The following is a 19,105-nucleotide window of genomic DNA, read 5'->3' as shown; positions in this document are numbered from 1 at the left end:
TGGCTAGCCACACGTAGAAGAATGAAACTGGATCCTCATCTCTCACCTTATACAAAAATCAACTCAAGATGGATTAAGGACTTAAACCTAAGACCTGAAACTATAAAAATTCCAGAAGATAACATTGAAAAAAACCCTTCTAGACATTGGCTTAGGCAAGGATTTCATGACCAAGAGCCCAAAAGCAAATGCAATAAAAACAACGATAAATAGCTGGGACCTAATTAAACTAAAGAGCTTTTGCATGGGGGAAAAAAAAAAAACAGCAAAGTAAGCAGACAACCCACAGAGTGGGAGAAAATCTTTATAATCTATACATGTGACAAAGGACTAATATCCAGAATCTATAACAAACTCAAACAAATCGGTAAGAAAAAAAACAAACAATCCCATCAAAAAGTGGGCTAAGGACATGAATAGACAATTCTCAAAAGAAGATATACAAATAGTCAATGACATAGAAAATGACAAATGGCAAATGACATATGAAAAAATGCTCAATATCACTAATGATCAGGGAAATGCAAATTAAAACCACAATGCAATACCACCTTACTCCTCCAAGAATGGCCATAATCAAAAAATCAAAAAACAGAAGATGTTGGCGTGGATGCGGTCAACAAGGAACACTTCTACACTGCTTGTGGGAATGTAAACTAGTACAGCCACTATGGAAAACAGTGTGGAGATTCCTTAAAGAACTAAAAGTAGAACTACCATTTGATCCCGCAATCCCACTACTGCGTATCTACTCAGAGGAAAAGAAGTCATTATTCAAAAAGGATACTTGCACACCCATATTTATAGCGGCACAATTCACAATAGCAAAATTGTGGAACCAACCCAAATGCCCATCAATCAACGAGTGGATAAAGAAACTGTGTATATATATATGATGGAATACTATGCACATAAAAAGGAATGAATTATCAGCATTTGCAGTGACCTGGATGAGACTGGAGACTATTATCCTAAGTGAAGTAACTCAGGAATGGAAAATCAAACATTGTATGTTCTCACTGATACGTGGGAGCTAAACTGAGGATGCAAAGGCATAAGAATAATACAATGGACTTTGGGGGCTTGCAAGGAAGAGTGGGAGTGGGATAAGGGATAAAAGACTACAAATAAGGTGCAATGTATACTGCTTGGGTGATGGGTGCACCTAAATCTCACAAATTACCACTAAAGAATTTACTCCTGTAACCAAATACCACCTGTACCCCAATAACTTATAGAAAGAAAGAAAGAAGAAATATAAAAGAAAAACATGACAGTGAAGTATTTACAGAAGAATGACAATCATAAGAGCTATGTAGAAATGGACTATATAAACTACAAGTGAAAGAAATAAACAGGATGGCCTATACTCAGTGAGAAGAATTTTATAAAATATATATCCATAGAAAATATAGGATCAGAAAAAGTTATAATCTGAAAATAGTATTTCTGAAGGTAGGATTTTGTTTAAATTATTACATGTTGCTAACAGGATTAATGTTTTCACCTTGCACTATTCGTGATACTAAATAATAAACCGCATTTTTGTGCTTAATATTCATGTTAATAAATTCCACAAGTTTCCCCTACCAACAAAATATTTACATTGTATTAGTATCAAGTTACAAATTATAAAAAGGAGTATGTCATTTCTAGATAGAGTAATGACCAAATGATGCACAGTATTTTTTCTTTCTTAAAAAAAGAATGCATTTGTTTTTAATTGTGGTAAAAAACCTATACATAAAATTTACCATCTTAGGCCGGGCGTGGTGGCTCATGCCTGTAATCCTAGCACTTTGGGAGGCAGAGGTGGGCAGATCACCTGAGGTCAAGAGTCCAAGACCAGCCTGGCCAACATGGTGAAACCCCATCTCTATTAAAAATACAAAAAATAGCCGGGTATGGTGGTGCACGCCTGGTAGTGGTCCCAGCTACTTGGGAAGCTGAGGCAGGAGAATCACTTGAACCCAAGAGGCGGAGGTTGCAGTGAGCCAAGGTCGCACCATTACACTCCAGCCTGGGTGACAGAGCATCAAAAAAAAAAAAAAAAAAAAATTTACCATCTTAGCCATCTTTAAGTGTTCAATACAGTAGTGTTAACTATATGCACATTTTTGTGCAACAGATTTCTAGAACTTTTCATTTTGTAAAACTGAAACTCTATACCCACTGAACAACTCCACCCCTTCCCAACTCTCCAGCCTGACAACCACCATTCTGTTTTTTAAGAGTTTGACTATTTTAGATACCTCATATAAGTGGAATCATACAGTATTTGATTTTGTGACTGGCTTATTTGACTTAGCATAATGTCCTCAAGGTTTATTCAAGCTGTAGTACATAACAAGATTTCCTTCTTTTTAAAGGCTAAATAATATTTCGTTATAGGCATATGTCACATTTTCTTCAACAGTATTTTCCTAAATACATTCTCTTTGACAATTTAAACAATGAATCAGTTGAGCTAATCACATACCTATAACTGTAGAAAACACAAAAACACAAGAATGACTTTGTAACTGACATTTTCTGGGCTATGAGATAATATATCACTGTATCAAAAAGCAGAAATTCTTACCAAGAAAATAATATAAAATGCAGAAATTTCTAACCAGGAACAGTGATTCCACACAACTGTGTTTAACTAATAAGAGCAGAGATCTCCTAAAACGCAAGAACTTGTATTGCTGTGGGGAAAAAAAAAAAGAATCAAATGACACATCCAAATCAAATGATACACTCAACATCATCTTAAAGCAAGCACTTAACTGTAACAGTCTACATAGAAAACATAATTATTGTATAAGAAGACAAAGAGTACTGCGGAAGCAAAAACATCAACTATTTCAGATGTTAAAAAAATTAATATTTATATTATTCAACATCTCACTGATATAAAATCAGAAATAAGAAAATTAACCATATCAATCCATACTTGGTACTAAGCACTATGGAGATGAAGAAAGTACAAGAAACACAGTAACAACAGCAGCTAACATTTTTTTGTTGCTTACCATGTACCAGGTACTGTCTGTCCTAAGCACTTTACATATTTGAATTCATTTAAACCTCATAAGAACCCTATAAGGGAATTTTTACTACTACCCTCATCTTAGAGATGAAGAAAACAAGGCACAGAGAGATTGAATAACAACCAATGTTATCAACCAGCAAAAGGAAAATCTGAGCTATCAATCCAGGCAGGCTGGCTTCAGAGCCTCCAATCTTAAAGATAATGCATACTGCCTTTGCACTAAATTTTTAAAAATGCTGTTTGCAAAAAAATGGGAGGCAGTGAAGAAGACACTAGCCTAGGAATCAAGGATTGTGAGTTCTAGTGCTCCCTCTTTCTGTACAACCCTCAGTAAGTCATGCCTCCTCTCTAATTATGTGAAAGACAAGAAAGCTGAACCAGCTAAATAGTTCCTTAGTGGGAACCTGAAAATTCTAATGATCTAAGACAGGGGTGCCTTATCTTTTGGCTTCCCTGGGCCACACTGAAAGAAGAATTGTCTTGGGTGACACATAAAATACACTCATGATAGCTGATGAGCTTAAAAAAAAGAAAAAGGGCTGGGTGCAGTGGCTCACACCTGTAATCCTAGCACTTTGGGAGGCCTGAGGCAGGTGTGTCACTTGAGGTCAGGGGTTCGTAACCAGCCTGACCAATGTGGTGAAACCCCGTCTCTACTACAAATACAAAAATTAGCCAGGTGTGGTGGCACATGCCTGTAATCCCAGCTACTCGGGAGGCTGACGCAGGAGAATCACTTGAACCCAGGAGGCAGAGGCTGCAGTAAGCCAAGACTGCACCACTGCACTCCAGCCTAGGCAACAGAGTGAGACTCTGTCTCAAAAAAAAACAAAAAGAAAGAAAACAAAATCGCAAAAAAAAATCTCATAATGTTTAAAGAAAGTTTATGAATTTGTGTTGGGCCACAGGTTGGACAAGCTTGATCTAAGAAAAAGGAATCAAATAAGAAAAAAAAATCAGGGAGTGGGGAGGGATAGCATTAGGAGATATACCTAATGTTAAATGACGAGTTAATGGGTGTAGCACACCAACATGGCACATGTATACATATGTAACAAACCTGCACGTTGTGCACATGTACCCTAAAACTTAAAGTATTAAAAAAAAAATGTCTTTTCTTGAAAAAACTACATGTTTTCTGAAACAAAGGTTGTCTACCTCTCTCTCCTTCTCAGTCTCTGCCCCTAAAATATCAACGGAAAACAAGATAAATGATTAGAAGGAATCTAAGGAAAAAAATAAAAGATGTACTTCTCTCTCTTTTTTTTTTTTTTTGGAGATAAGAGTCTTGCTCTGCCTCCCAGACTCAAGTGAAGTGGTGCCATCTCAGCTCACTGCTACCTCTACCTCCCAGGTTCAAGCAATTCTTGTGCCTCAGCCTCCTGAGTAGCTAGGACTATAGGCAGGCCATGCCTGGCTAATTTTTATATTTTCAGTAGAGATGGGGTTTTGCCATATTGCCCAGGCTGCTCTCAAACTCCTGAGCTCAGGCAATCTGCCCACCTTGACCTCCCAAAGTGCTAGGATTACAGGCATGAGCCACTGCACCCAGCCCTGGTCTTCTTTTATGCTTATATTACGACTGATTCTTCCTTAAGGAATTTCAGAAGCTGAAGAACAGCAAATAATTATAGTATTGAGAAACTATATCTTCATATTATGAATGGAGATGCCTACAGTATCTTACAAAAAGCAGCCCAGGCCAGGTGCAGTGGCTCATGCCTGTAATCCCAAAACTTTGGGAGGACAAGGTGGGCAGATCACTTGAGGTCAGGAGTTCGAGACCAGCCTGGCCATCATGGCAAAGCCCCGTCTCTACTAAAAATACAAAAATAATATATGTAAGATAAGGCACGGTGGCAGGCGCCTCCAATCCCAGCTCTTTGGAAGGCTGAGCTGGGAGGACTGCTTGAACCTGAGAGTTCAAGTTGCAGTGAGCCGAGACTGCGCCACTGCACTCCAGCCTAGGTGACAGAGCGAGACTGTCTCAAAAAGAAAACAAACAAACAAAAAGTAGCCCATATAAATACTTGGTCACTAATCATATTGCTTCAATTATATTGGTCTGTTCAAATATTTTCAAAGTACAAGATGTGGAATTGCACTATTCTGTGTAGCCACTGGGTGCTACCACCACCACACACCTGCCCCAATAAAAACGCCATAGTTCCTATGCTATTCCTACTACAGCTTTCACCTCAACCATTCTTCACAAAGGTTCAGAGAGGCTAGGGAAGCAGGTCGACATTTCAGCAGACAGGCAGAAAACACCATTTCCCCCACCTCTTGCTCCCATGCTGAAGTGCTTTTCAATTCTCTGTTGGATTTCTTCCGTGATGTAGCTATGAACTACCCTTCACTAAATATTTACTGTGTGCTAGGCACTATGCTAAATGCTCTATAAATGTAATACTCTCAACAGTCTTGTTGGCATAGTTTGTGTTGATGTCCATTTCTTTGTGCCCTACTTCATACTAACAGTCTGCTTTTCCCTATGGGTCCATCATTAAGAATTATTTTTGTTCCTGTTCTTTTTTGGTTGGGTGATTTTGTTTTCATCTTTTTTATTATTTGTATTTTTTACACTCCTGGTAACTCACAGAACAAAGAATTTGATAAAGGCAATAGAACTGGTTTTAGTAGTGTAGGCAAGTTTAAAGAAAAAACTAATGGACTAATGGCAAATTGGTTAAAATTAGTAGATCTTTAAAAAGCCTTAATTTTTCTACAAAAATTAGTTGGGCGTGTTAGCACACGCCTATAATCCCAGCTACTCATGAGGCTGAGGCAGAAGAATTACTTGAACCTGGGAGGCGGAGGTTGCAGTGAGCCGAGACTGTGCCACTGCACTCCGGCCTGGGCGACAAGAGCAAAACTCTGTCTCAAAGAAAAGCCTTAAATTTTCATAATTACATGAAAAAAGCAGTTACTGAATAATATATATAAGATAAAACCACTTATATAAACCCCACTTCACAAAATATATAATGTTATAGGTACATACATGTAAATGTACACTAAACGGTCTGGAAGAATATATACTAAACTGGTAGCAGTTTAACTGGTAAACTGCTACCAGTTTAGTGTATATCCTTTAACCGGTAAACTGTTACCAGTTTAGCGTATATCCTTTAACCGGTAAACTGTTACCAGTTTAGTGCATATCCTTAATCCCATTGGTAACAATGGTTACCAGTGGGACAAAGATTGAGACTGGCCATGGGATGGTCAAGGAAACATTCAACTTATCAAAATGATATTTAAATATTTTATAATAAAAATATTATCACTTTGGAAAGCTACCTGACAGGTAGCATCAAAAATAATGATGATATAAACATACTCAGACTGTCTGGCAAAAAATAAATAAATAAATAATGATGATAATGATAATGGTTGTTATTGCTTATAAAATTCTTTAAGCTCTAAAGTTCTCTGGTCAACTTGGCTATCAATCATCACATCGCACTCTATAGAGGGTCAGAACGGGAATGAGCCTGACTTCTCACATCAAACTTGCAGTTTCCTGACAATCCAACTTGCTTCCTTAGCAACTTAAAATGCACATGGAAAGGTCAAACACTTCTAGAGCTAATGAAAGCAAGATAAGCTACAGTGTCCTCCCTCCCTCTTAGTCTTCTCGGGAGGCAAACCTACCCTGCCAGGCAAGACACTTACAAACCTGATAGGCAGGAAACTATGGTCCTGGGCACCAAGAGCTATCATTTCCACTAGTCTTGCCAAATCTTCAGCTTCCTCATTCCACTGCCCTTCCACCACACCACCCAGCAAAACACCTGCTCCAACCATCCCCAGGCTGGAGAACAGCACCCACCTGGGCAAACCAATACCACTATACACTCATGGCTACAAGACATGCCCCATATATATTTTTTGACCAAATACTGAATTACCAATTGTCAAAAATCAATACTCTGTCAAAGCTGAAGCCAAAGCTGAATATTACCATCATAGAATAAACTTTTGGGATTAAGAATAAATCTAACATTTTACCAAAGGAAATTACAAAAAGAAAGTACTAAAATTTTACAAATTTTGACAGTACATGGTAGAAACAATAATTTATCAGCATTGCCAACTATCAGACTTCTATGTGCACTCTACTGCATATCTGTGGTGTTAAATACATGGTCACTTTCAACTGGGGACCATGGAGGTCCAGCAAGGTATTGTGGGCCATCTCATTTTTCCCTAACACTTTCTTTTATTTTTAATATTCTTAATTTTGTTAGAATCAAAGATGATTTATTATGGACATTTCTATATAAGATTTTGGAGTTTTTCTCCTTGTGAAATTTTGAGGTAGCCAAGTTGACATCCTGCTTCTAATTCATCTTCACAAGATATGAAGAATTTCTAGATAGGACTTATTTTTCATACACTCAGATTGCAGGGAGGTAAGGGCCAGATCCTTTTCAGTGGGCACCATCTCCCTGCTGTGTGTGTATTTTCATTAGCTTGTTCTCATGGATGCAACAGGCATGTGAAAACTTTATTTCTTTTTTCTTTCTTTCTCTTCTTTTTTTAAAGAGATAGGGTCTCAGCCAGGCATAGTGGCTCATGCCTGTATTCTGAGGTGGGTATATCGTTTGAGTCCAGGAGTTCCAGAACAGCTTGGGCAACGTAGCTAGACCCCACTCTACAAAAAATACAAAAAGTAGCCAGGCTTGGTGGTGCATGCCAGTAGCCCCAGCTACTCAGGAGGACTGAGGTAGGAGGACTGTTCGAGCCGGGAGGTCAAAGCTGCAGTGAGCGGTGATCGTGCCACTGCGCTCCAGCCTGAGTGACAGAGCAAGACCCTTTCTCGAAAAAAAAAAGAAAGAAGAAAGAAAAAGAAATTTAAAAAGACAGAGAGAGAGACATGGTCTAGCCGTGTTGCCCAGACTGGTCTCAAAGTCCTGGGCTTAAGAAATCCTCCCACCTCAGCCTCCCAAAGTGCTTGGATTATAGGCACAAGCCAATGTGCCCAGCCAAAAACTTTAGTTAATCCAACACATTCTTATATATTATACTCTTATAATAATATACCATTTGTTTACATATCCCTCCCTCCCCACCAGACTGAGTCCTAGTGGGAGGGAGGCTAGTTCTAACATTTTTGCTCCAATGCCCAGTCTTCAGCCTGCCAGGGCATGAATGAAGCAAGTAATAGAACTGTGCGAATGAGGAGCAGCAGAAACAGGCTGGGAAGAGCCCTGATGCATCTGTGAGACATCTCAGCCACCTTTCCCTCTCCTGCCAGAGGAGTGCTTCTCAGTTCCAGGAATGACTCCTACCAGATTACATTTTTAAGACCTAACTGAAAGGTAGTTTATACTCTACCACTCAAACCAGCTGAAACTGTTTTATTTATACAAACTTTGCCTTGTTCTGAAAATGATAGGAGACAGTAAGTGATATATTCTAAAATTACTTGCACATCCCCAAACTCACAAGGTTCTAAGTTCAAAAAGAAGCCAGCAGGCCAGCCACGATGGCTCACACCTGTAATCCCAGCACTTTGGGAGATCAACACAGGCAGACAGCTTGAGCCCAGGAGCTCGAGACCAGCCTGGGCAACATGCAGAAACCCCATCTCTACAAAAAATACAAAAATTAGCCAGGCACAGTGGTGCACACCTGTAGTCCCAGATACTCGGGCAGGCTGAGGTGGGAGGATGGCTTGAGCCAGCAGGTGATGCTGCAGTGAACCGTGACCACGCCACTGCACTCCAGCCTGGGTGACAGAGACTCTGTCTCAAAAAAGAAAAAAAAAGCAGCGGCTGGGCGTGGTGGCTCATGCCTGTAATCCCAGCACTTTGGGAGGCCAAGGTGGGTGGATTACTTGAGGTCAGGAGTTCAAGACCACCCTAGCCAATATGGTGAAACCCCGTCTCTACTAAAAATACAAAAATTAACCGGGCGTGATGGCATGTGGAGGCTGAGGCAGGAGAATTGCTTGAACCCAGGAGGCAGAGGTTGCAGTGAGCCGAGATTGCGCCATTGCATACCAGCCTGGGCAAAGAAGCGAGACTCTGTCTCCAAAAAAAAAGAAGCTACACAGAGTACTTTGCATGAATGTCATCATCATCTTCCCCAAACCCTGCTGGGTCACAGCAAGTGCCACTACCTAGCAGGGAGGGAAACAGTGTAGCAAAGAGGTATTCTGAGATTGGCAACAGGAAAAGGTAGCTACAACTCTCAAAAATATGCTGAAGTCTCATGAAGACAAATCTCTTCTCACTAAATGGCATTTTGAGGATTTCAGTTCTAAGTGTTGGTTATCAAATCTTGAATGAATCAGATAAATCCAGTTACATACATATGCACCAAGGCAATTTTACCTCAGCCAAATTTTGACATCAAGTAATGCTCAAATGATCTTACCTGTATGATGGGAAATGGAAGATAGTTCATGTTGTTAACAAAATACAGGAGGCTATAGCTATAGCCCATAAATGCTCCAGCCAGTAGGAAAAAAAGATGATATTCATTTAAGCAGGTTTGCGCAGCAGGGCTACCAAAGCTGAAGGGAAAAAATTAAGTTATTAATTCAACAGTCAGGGACATGTATCACTGTTTTAGGCTCAATGTTTACTGAAGGCAAAGCTTAATTACTTTAGTGACTTAAGAAATGTCCCAAATTCTAACAAGATGGCTTGTTTTCAGTAAGTGTGAACAAGATTAACAAAACCTTTTTTCCTGAATCATGAGACTCTGATCTTTAATTAATTCTACCTCTGTTCCCCTGGAAATCTGACATGATTAAGTATATCTACTATAATAATAAGCAGTATTGCTTACAAGTGTCTGGGCTGACAGCAACTGTAAATAAGTTATATACACCTGATAGAGATGCCATAACATTGGGTTTGTGTTATCTCTTTAAAACTGAGTATTCCCTCATGGGGATCCTGTGCCCATAAAATTGCTACAAGAGATACTACTGGATTTTGTGGGGCACAAGGCCTTTAAAGCAGATAGAGTCCCATACATGTCTGATACTGATTTTTGTTCCTCCTTGTACCTGAGTTGTATCCACAGACAAGACTGCAGCTCCCAGGTGGCTATGGGACTTATCATCTGTTTGAACTGCCTGAAGGACTGCTGAAGAGGAACTCCTGATGCTTCCCAAATCTAAGAGGATCCCCCTGCTGGACACTGCTTTAAGCCACTACCCTATCATTCTACAATAGCTTTAATTATAAGCATAAGATCTATTTGGTAAACAATAAGCTCTCAAACTCCTTTGAGAGTTTCTTGAGAATCTCTATGATCTATGAGATATCTGGGGGTATACAGAGCCAACATCATAATTCAGTAGAACTCAATTTTTAATAGAGGCACACAGCTTGTAGGCCTGCCCCACCATCTAACTCCATGAGAGGTAAGACTCAAGGTTAACTGTTATCTGAACTCCGAGTTACAAAATGATGAAGATTAGTTTTGTTAAAGATTCTGACTGTGAAATCATCAGGAAATGTATTTGCAATAGGCATTACAATGTCTTCAACGACTTGTAGCTTACTGCTGCCTTCTGCTCCCTGGAACTTCACTGCCACCTCCATTAGGAAGAGAAGTGCAAAAAGGAATTCAAGACTCATCCATGGTGAGCACTTGGGATTTCCTTTTTCATAGTAGTCCTGTACTCACAGTCTTTTATCATTTAATGTTTATCAACAGGACAGTTTTTACCAAAGAAAGCCTATGATACTAAGGGGGAAAAAACAACCTGCCTTATATAATAGTAGCTGGAGGCAAAAAGAAAATCAAATATTCAGTAGTAATAATGTAAAACTGTTTTAAAGTCAGTGGAAAATAGAGAACTTCAGATCACTCCAATCATCTTTGTTTAAAAAAAAACAAGGTCTCACTATGCTGCCCAGGCTGGAGTGCAGGAGCTATTCACAGGCATAATCATAGGGCACTGCAGCCTCTAATTCCTGAGCTCAAGGGATCCTCCTGCCTCAGCCTGCCAAGCAGTGGGACTACAGGCGCATGCCACCACTCCTGGCTTCCAGTAATCTTTTTTAATTTTTAAAGTCAGAATATCAATTTGCAATTAGTATCAATGCAATGTGTTCAAGAACTATACAAGTTTCAAAATTATAAAAGCACTCTATAAAAGGCAGTTATAATTTTAAAAAATTTTTCTTCATTCTTTCCATACTACCCTTCCTTCAAACTCCAACCAAATGCTACCTCTTCCAAGAACATGTGTGGATCCCTCTTGTTTTCTGAACCTCCACAGGTTTTGTCTGCACATTTCACTTTCTTCATCCTATTACATCCCTCTGCATCCATGTCTTAATTTCTCTATTGTTCTCAACTCTCAAAGAGCTTATAGTCTATGTTTGAGTCACTCTCATAAATCACATAGCACCTTGCACATAATCAATTTTTTTAACTGCTGAAATCAATAAACACAAAATATTAAAAACACTTGATATACGCAAAAAGCACCCTTTGCAGAAGTCTGGAAAGCAAAGAATACTCATAGGATTAACCTATATAGGTCACCTTTGGCTTAGTAAGTAAATGAGGTTCCTAAGGAAATATATATTTAATATTACCTGTTAGTACCAGTGCAGGGAACCACAAGAAAACTGTACTGGCCCTGGGTTATCACTGCAGCACACCAGGCCATCACCATTCCCATTGCAGCATGAATAAATGAGTGCATGAGTTGCTGAGGATGAATGATCTTCCCTATCAGAGCTAGTCTGGAGCAAGGAATAGAAGGCACAACTGCAAAGGAAACACATTACTGTGGCTTTATAACCTACAGCATATGCAGTTAGAGGATCTAAACTATCCCCTCTCATCCTTGCACAAATGCTCCAAAGGCAGAGAGAAATCCACAGTCAACGCAAATACAATACAGAAAAATTTAAAGTTAAAAATTCTAAGTTAAAAAAATTTGAGGAAAGCATGAATAAACAGACACAAAAAAACCCAAAGAATCTAGAGATGAAACCTAAGGACAGCATGATCAACATTTTTCATTAAAATTTCCTAATAGTTCCAATAGTGCCTATCCTAGTATTCTCCTAAGCACCATAAAAGAATAATGATTTTTTTTTTCTTATATGGACTACTGTAATGGTCTTGCAGTGTGGGAGAGTGACTGGGTTCAGCTCCTGAATACTGACTTTTTATTTATTTATTTATTTATTTTATTTTATTTTATTTATTTTTGAGACGGAGTTTCGCTCTTGTTGCCCAGGCTGGAGCGCAGTGGCGCAATCTTGGCTCACTGCAACCTCTGCCTCCTGGATTCAAGCGATTCTCCTGCCTCAGCCTCCCAAGTAGCTGGGATTACAGGCGCCTGCCACCATGCCTGGCTAGTTTTTGTATTTTTAGTAGAGATGGGGTTTCACCATGTTGGTCAGGCTGGTCTCAAACTCCTGACCTCAGGTGATCCACCCACCTTGGCCTCCCAAAGTGTTGGGATTACGGGCATGAGCCACCATGCCTGGCCTACTTTTTAAAAAGAACTCCTGCCATCAGCATTTGAAACTGTCAATATATAATCCACCTATGAAAAATAAACCATAAAGTAGGTAAATACTGACAACATAAATGCTAAGATAAATGCTTATATAGGGATTTTTAATACCCTTCAGACAATCCAAAAACATTTTCTGCAAATGAGCTAGGGAGGCAAGTATGGGTAGGACATGAGGGATGTTTACCTTTGGAAACAGCTAGCCTAGGGTTCCCTGATCTATCTATGTAGGTATTTTGCTCTTACTATACTCAAAGTAAAGAGATGGCAGGAGGCAGAAAATTAAGTATGAAGGGACAAGTTTCAGGTGCTTTATACTTTGAGGAAGAGGCTCCTATCACCTCTCCCTCCCAACCAGAAATGCCCACAAGGTCCTACTGACTGTGCAACTAACTTATAACACTATAAATATACCAAACCCTCTCATGTCACTAAGCCTTTTTATATGCTATACCTTCTCTCTAGAACATCATTTTCCTTCTTTGTCTACTTAATTCAACTCATCCTGCAAGGCCTGGTTTAAGGATCATCTCCTCAAGTTCCCCCATGCTGGGGCAAGTGGTGCTCCTATACAAACTCTTACCATCCAATGTACTGTAATCAAATATGCTTCATGTTTACTGTCTCTCCATTAATCACGATCTCTGGAGAAAGATGGGACCTATCATTTCTCTTTTCTCCCCACACAATGCATGGCACATAGTAAATGCATAAGGGATGGTTACTGAAGGAATGAGCCAAAGTGAATAGTCAGGCTTTAAGAAGGACTGGCTGGGGACCCCTCAACTGACATATTACATACAGAAGATGACCCAAGCATATGGGAGAGTATGAAAGAACACTCTGTTTAAGTGTGGCTGTAAGTCAAGGAGTTTCGAATAGGGCTTGCACGGAAAAAGCTTACTAGTCAATAGTGAAGAATTAAGAAAGCAGGCTGGGTGCAGTGGCTCATGCCTGTAATCCCAGCACTTTGGGAGGCCAAGGTGGGCAGATCATGAGTTCAGGAGTTTGAGACCAGCCTGGCCAATATGGTGAAACCCCATCTCTACTAAAAATACAAAAAATAGCCAGGCGAGGTGGCAGGCAACTGTAATCCCAGCTACTCAGGAAGTTGAGGCAGGAGAATCACTTGAACCCGGGAGGCAGAGGCGGCAGCGAGCCGAGACCATACCACTGCACTCCAGCCTGGGCAACAGAGCGAGACTCCATCTCAAAAAAAAGAAAGAAAGAAAGCGAGGCTGGGCCCAGTGGCTCACACCTGTAATCACAGCACTTTGGGAGGTCAAGGCAAGCGGATCACTTGAGGTCAGGAGTTCGAGACCAGCCTGACCAACATGGTGAAACCCCGTCTCTACTAAAAATACAAAAATTAGCCAGGCATGGTGGCATACGCCTGTAATCCCAGCTACTCAGGCGGCTGAGGCAGGAGAATTGCTTGCACCTGGGAGGTGGAGGTTGCAGTGAGCCGAGATCGTGCCACTGCACTCCAGCCTGGGCGACAAAGCTGGACTCCATCTTGGAGACCAAAAACAGAAAGCAAGCAAGGGAAAAGGATACGTATTGTAACATCCAAAGTCAGAATTTGAAATTTTACGCCATATTTTACAAGGAAGTATTGAAGAACTAAAAAGGAAAATAATGCAGGCTGGGCGCGGTGGCTCACGCTTGTAATCCCAACACTTTGGAAGGCCGAGGCAGGCCGATTACCTGAGGTCGGGAGTTTGAGACCTGCCTGACCAACATGGAGAAATCCCGTCTCTACTAAAAATAGAAAAAATTAGCCAGGTGTGGTGATGCCTGCCTGTAATCCCAGCTACTCAGGAGGCTGAGGTAGGAGAATCGCTTGAAACCGGGAGGCAGAGGTTGCGGTGAGCCGAGATCACGCCATTGCACTCCAGCCTGGGCAACAAGAGTGAAACTCCGTCTCAAAAAAAAAAAAATTCCTCCCGGTCTGAGTATTCTATGATCCTACTGCATCTGTTTCTCTCAAAAAAAAAAAAATAAATAGGCCAGGCATGGTGGCTTATGCCTGTAATCCCAGCACTTTGGAAGGCCAAGGCAGGCCGATCACGAGGTGAGGAGATTGAGACCATTCTGGCTAACATGGTGAAACCCCGTCTCTACTAAAAATACAAAAACAAAATTAGCCAGGCATGGTGGTGGGTGCCTGTAGTCCCAGCTACTCGGGAGGCTGAGGCGGGAGAATGGCGTGAACCTGGGAGGCGGAGCTTGCAGTGAGCCGAAATTACGCCACTGCACTCCAGCCTGGGCGACAGAGCAAGAGTCTGTCTCAAAAATAATAATAATAATAAAATAAATAAATAAACAGAATATTCATATAATCAATGAAATGTAAAATCTAAAACATGACATTATGATAAACTAATTTAAGGTTTAGACATGTTAGCACATATGGAACATGTACATTTAAAAAATTTTTTTTAAGTTTAAAAAAAAGGAAAATGGGCTGGGTGCAATGGCTCATGCCTGTAATCCCAGCACTTGGGAAGCTGAGGGCAGATCACAAGGTCAAGAGATCAAGACCATCCTGGCCAACATGGTGAAACCCCCTCTCTTCTAAAAATACAAAAATTAGCCGGGCGTGGTGGCGCATGCCTGTAATCCCAGCTACTCGGGAGGCTGAGGCAGGAGAATCACTTGAACCCAGGAGGCAGAGATTGCAGTAAGCTGAGATCGCACCACTGCACTCTAGCCTGGCGACAGAGCAAGACTCTGTCTCAAAACAAAAAAAAGGAAAATGATGTTATAGTAAAAAAATAAGTGTCAGGAAAAGCTTCTTATTTTATCTTTTTTTCCTTATGTGAATCTGCCACAACTCGTATCTTAAAGGCAGTCTCAAGGAATCTGAAAAGGCAGAAAGAATATGAAGAAAAACAGAAAAATTAAAAGCTCTGGAATCCAGCAGGTGATTCTCCAAGGCAAAACATAAGTTTTTTTTTAATCACAGTATTATAGATTATTATATTTGAAAACAAAACTTAGAAATCACCTGGTCTTCCCTATAAAGGAATTCTTTTCATAATGTATCTGCTAAATCACAGCTTTAATACTAGTTATGAACTATTAAAAGGTCTAAATTTTTTTATTGTGGTAAAATAATAAAATTCACTATTCGAACCATTTTTAAGTAAACAGTTCTGCGGCATAAGTACGCTCATATTGTTGTACAACCATTAACACCATCCAGCTCCCAAACTTTTCCATCTTCCACAACTCTACCCATTAAACAGCAATTCTCCACTCCCCCTCCCCCAGTGCCTGGTAACCAGCATTCTACTTTCTCTCTCTACGAATTTGAGTACTCCAGATACCTCGTATAAGTAGAATCATATATTTGTCCTAAAAAGTCTAAATATATTTTTAAAACAGAAACTAGCACCCAAATAAATTTTAAGGTACAACATTCGAAGCATATGATTCTGTATACATTTTTAAATTTTTGACACAAAACACATTCACATATAAAATATACTAAGTCTTCCCTTAGTTAAATAAATTCGCATATTTCTAAGAAGGTTAACATTTGAAAACTCACCTGCATAGAACTCCACATTGAAAATACTTATTATTATTATTACCACTGACAGCAGCAGGAAGTAAAAGATTACATAGGAACTATACAGGTCACTGAAAGAATCTAAAACACAAGAGAGATGAATTAGTAAAGGTTATTCAGTCATGTAGTCACGTTCAGGACACTGCAATATAAAAAGAGCTTGAACCACAATTGTCATTAATTTTAAAGGTTATCTTTTCTTCAAGAATTTAATTGTACACCACTGACAGGTTCAATGAGATATCAACTCAAGAACTACAGTGTGGGCTGGGCATGGGGGGATCACTAAGCCAGGGAGCGCAAGACCATCCTGGGCACATGACAAAACCCTATCTCTACAAAAATACAAAGATAGCCAGGTGTGGTGGTGCACACCTGCAGTCTCCAGCTACTCGGGAGGCTGAAGTGGGAAGATCACTTGAGCCTGGGAGTTTGAGGCTGCAGTGAGCAGTGATCATGCCACTGCACTCCAGCCTAGGCAACAGAGAAAGACCTTGTTTCAAAAACAAAGGGGGGAAAAAAAAGGAGTTACAGTGTGAGTTATTCGTACCTGGCCCCAGGTACTTTAAAATTATACTAGAATTTCTTAAATGACCCAGTTAACATCAGACAAAACACTAGAACATGGCAAAACTTTCTTTTCTCTGTCTTTCTTTCTTTCAAGACAGAGTCTTGCTCTGTTGCCCAGGCTGGAGTGTAGTGGCTCGATCTTGGCTCACTGCAACCTCCGCCTCCTGGGTTCAAGCAATTCTCCTGCCTCAGCCTTCCAGTAGCTGGGATTACAGATGCCCGCCATGGCTACTTTTTGGGTTCTCACTATGTTGTCAAGGCTGGTCTCAAACTCCTGACCTCAAGTAATTCACCCACCTCAGCCTCCCAAAATGCTGGGATTACAGGTATGAGCCATCACACCCAGCCACGCATATGCAAATATTTAATCATGTGAAAGAGAAGTATCATCTTTAGTAATATACCAACAAAGTTTTTTCTTAAAATATAAAGAATACTTTTCAGATCTCTTCTTCATAAATCCAATTACCTCATATAGCTAAAGTAACATTTTTGGAAATAGAATAAGCCATACATTATATCATCTAAACGAGCGGAACTCAAAAACAAAAAAATCAGGATGTCCCCATGAAATACTAATACATTCACATTTTAGAGTAGTTCAACAATCGATAGTCCATCTCAAAGTTTAAAATATATATATACAACGCCTAAAAATATAAACAAATGAAATAAAAATAAGAACATGTTTGCTAAGACTTAAAAATAAAACCACTTATTTTTAAAAGTACAATTCATTGACCTAAATTTTTTTTTTTTTTGGAGATGGAGTCTCCCTCTGTCACCCAGGCTGGAGTGAAGTGGCGTGATCTCAGCTCACTGCAGCCTCCACCTCCCCACTCCCCCTTTAAGCAATTCTCCTGCCTCAGCCTCCCGAGTAGCTGGGACTACAGGTGCATGCCACCACACCCAGGCTGGTCGTAAACTCCTGAGCTCAGGCAATCCACCCGCTCAGCCTCCCAAAGTGCTGGGATTACAGGGGTGAGCCACCACACTCGGCCCATTGACCTAAATTAATGAGGAATATTTACTAAGCATCTACAATTAAACCCAAGCTTCTGATGAGGAAAATGGCATAAATCAAATCCAACCTGCAGAGAAAGTGTGATGAGGATTAAAAAACCTCTGGCCATGAAATGGCAAAAAGTTTTTGTCCCCAGTGCCAATTGTGAACAATTGGTAATGGCTCTCAAATACAAGATTGAGTACTCTGAGGTTGCCACCAGAAAGCCATGATCAGTGAGTGAAGCAGACACAGGTAAGGTGGCTATAGAAATATTTGCTATGCCTGTGCTGGCTTATGGCTTAATTTCACCTGACCAGTGGGACCTATTGAAAAAGTGATGGATGTATGTCAACAAGAAACTTAACACCAATATCTCCAAAGGTCATGGGTAAAGAGTCCAACTCCTTGAAAACTGGCATCTTCTTGTGAAAAACGAAATTAAAAACTCAACTTCCCACTTTACAAGGCAAAAGAAAGACCAATTTTCAATCCTAAATCAGTTACTCACTAGCTGGGTGTCTCTGCATGGATTATTTAACCTGAATCTCAGTTATCCCATTTATAAAGTAGAAAGTACCTCTTAACTACACAGAGTTACAGGAAGGATAAGAAGTAATATATGTAAGGAGCTGGCACACGGTAAACAGGCAATAATGGGTAGTTATTAACAGAAAACAAGTTAATTTTAATACATTTAGTAATTTTATTTAGTCTCTAAGGAATTTAAGGAACATTTTAGGCCAGGTGCGGTGGCTCACACCTGTAATCCCAGCACTTCGGGAGGCTGAGGCAGGTGGATTGCTTGAAGTCAGGAGCTCAAGACCAGCCTGGGCAACGTGGCGAAACCCCGTATCTACTAAAAATACAAAAATCAGCCAGGCATGGTGGCGTGTGCCTGTAATCCCAGCCACTCAAGAGGCTGAGGCATAAGAATTGCTTGAAGATGGGAAGCAGAGGTTGCAGTGAGCCAAGACTGAGCCACTGCACTCAGCCTGGGCGACAGAGCGAGACTCTGTTTCAAAAAAACAAATCAAGTGCTCTTAATTTTAGACGTATTTTTAAAAGAGGTACATGTCATATTTTCTACCCACAATTTCGAATCGATGACAGGAACTGTTCTGTATTTTAAAGAGACAAACAATCTCAATAAAGCTGCTCAAAGGAAAAACAAATGAAACTAAGTTTTCATTTATGGGGTCTTCTAATGATCTTTTCGTTCCTATGATCACAGTCTTTGACAAGCTTATTAATCTTATTACATAATAAAAAGGTGATTTATGTTATGAAGGAGACATCTTAAAATTATCTCAAAGTGGATGTTTTGATGTGTCAATATAACATAGGCAGTAATTGAAAATAAACTGCTTGAAACATAATGCAATTTTTATGTTGAGAAGTAGGTCCTAT

General features: G+C 40.0%; 1 protein-coding gene across 7 annotated transcripts in view; it reads right to left on the bottom strand.

Annotated features, from left to right (window-relative positions):
• The window catches only part of NDC1 (NDC1 transmembrane nucleoporin), a 73,679-nt gene that overhangs the window by 51,466 nt on the left and 3,108 nt on the right, over positions 1-19,105 (bottom strand). For all 7 annotated transcript variants that reach the window (XM_063698486.1, XM_063698488.1, XM_055349453.2 and 4 more), the window contains 4 exons: positions 16,102-16,203; positions 11,611-11,785; positions 9,425-9,563; positions 2,582-2,690 (listed from right to left, as the gene is read on the bottom strand). In XM_063698486.1, coding sequence (XP_063554556.1) covers positions 2,582-2,690; positions 9,425-9,563; positions 11,611-11,785; positions 16,102-16,203 — 525 coding nt within the window. The remainder of the gene's footprint in view (positions 1-2,581; positions 2,691-9,424; positions 9,564-11,610; positions 11,786-16,101; positions 16,204-19,105) is intronic.

The sequence above is a fragment of the Gorilla gorilla genome, chromosome 1 (assembly GCF_029281585.2).
Source record: "Gorilla gorilla gorilla isolate KB3781 chromosome 1, NHGRI_mGorGor1-v2.1_pri, whole genome shotgun sequence".
Taxonomy (NCBI): domain Eukaryota; kingdom Metazoa; phylum Chordata; class Mammalia; order Primates; family Hominidae; genus Gorilla; species Gorilla gorilla.
Note: the sequence above shows the minus strand (reverse complement) of the source record. Positions and strands in the feature narration are given on the sequence as shown.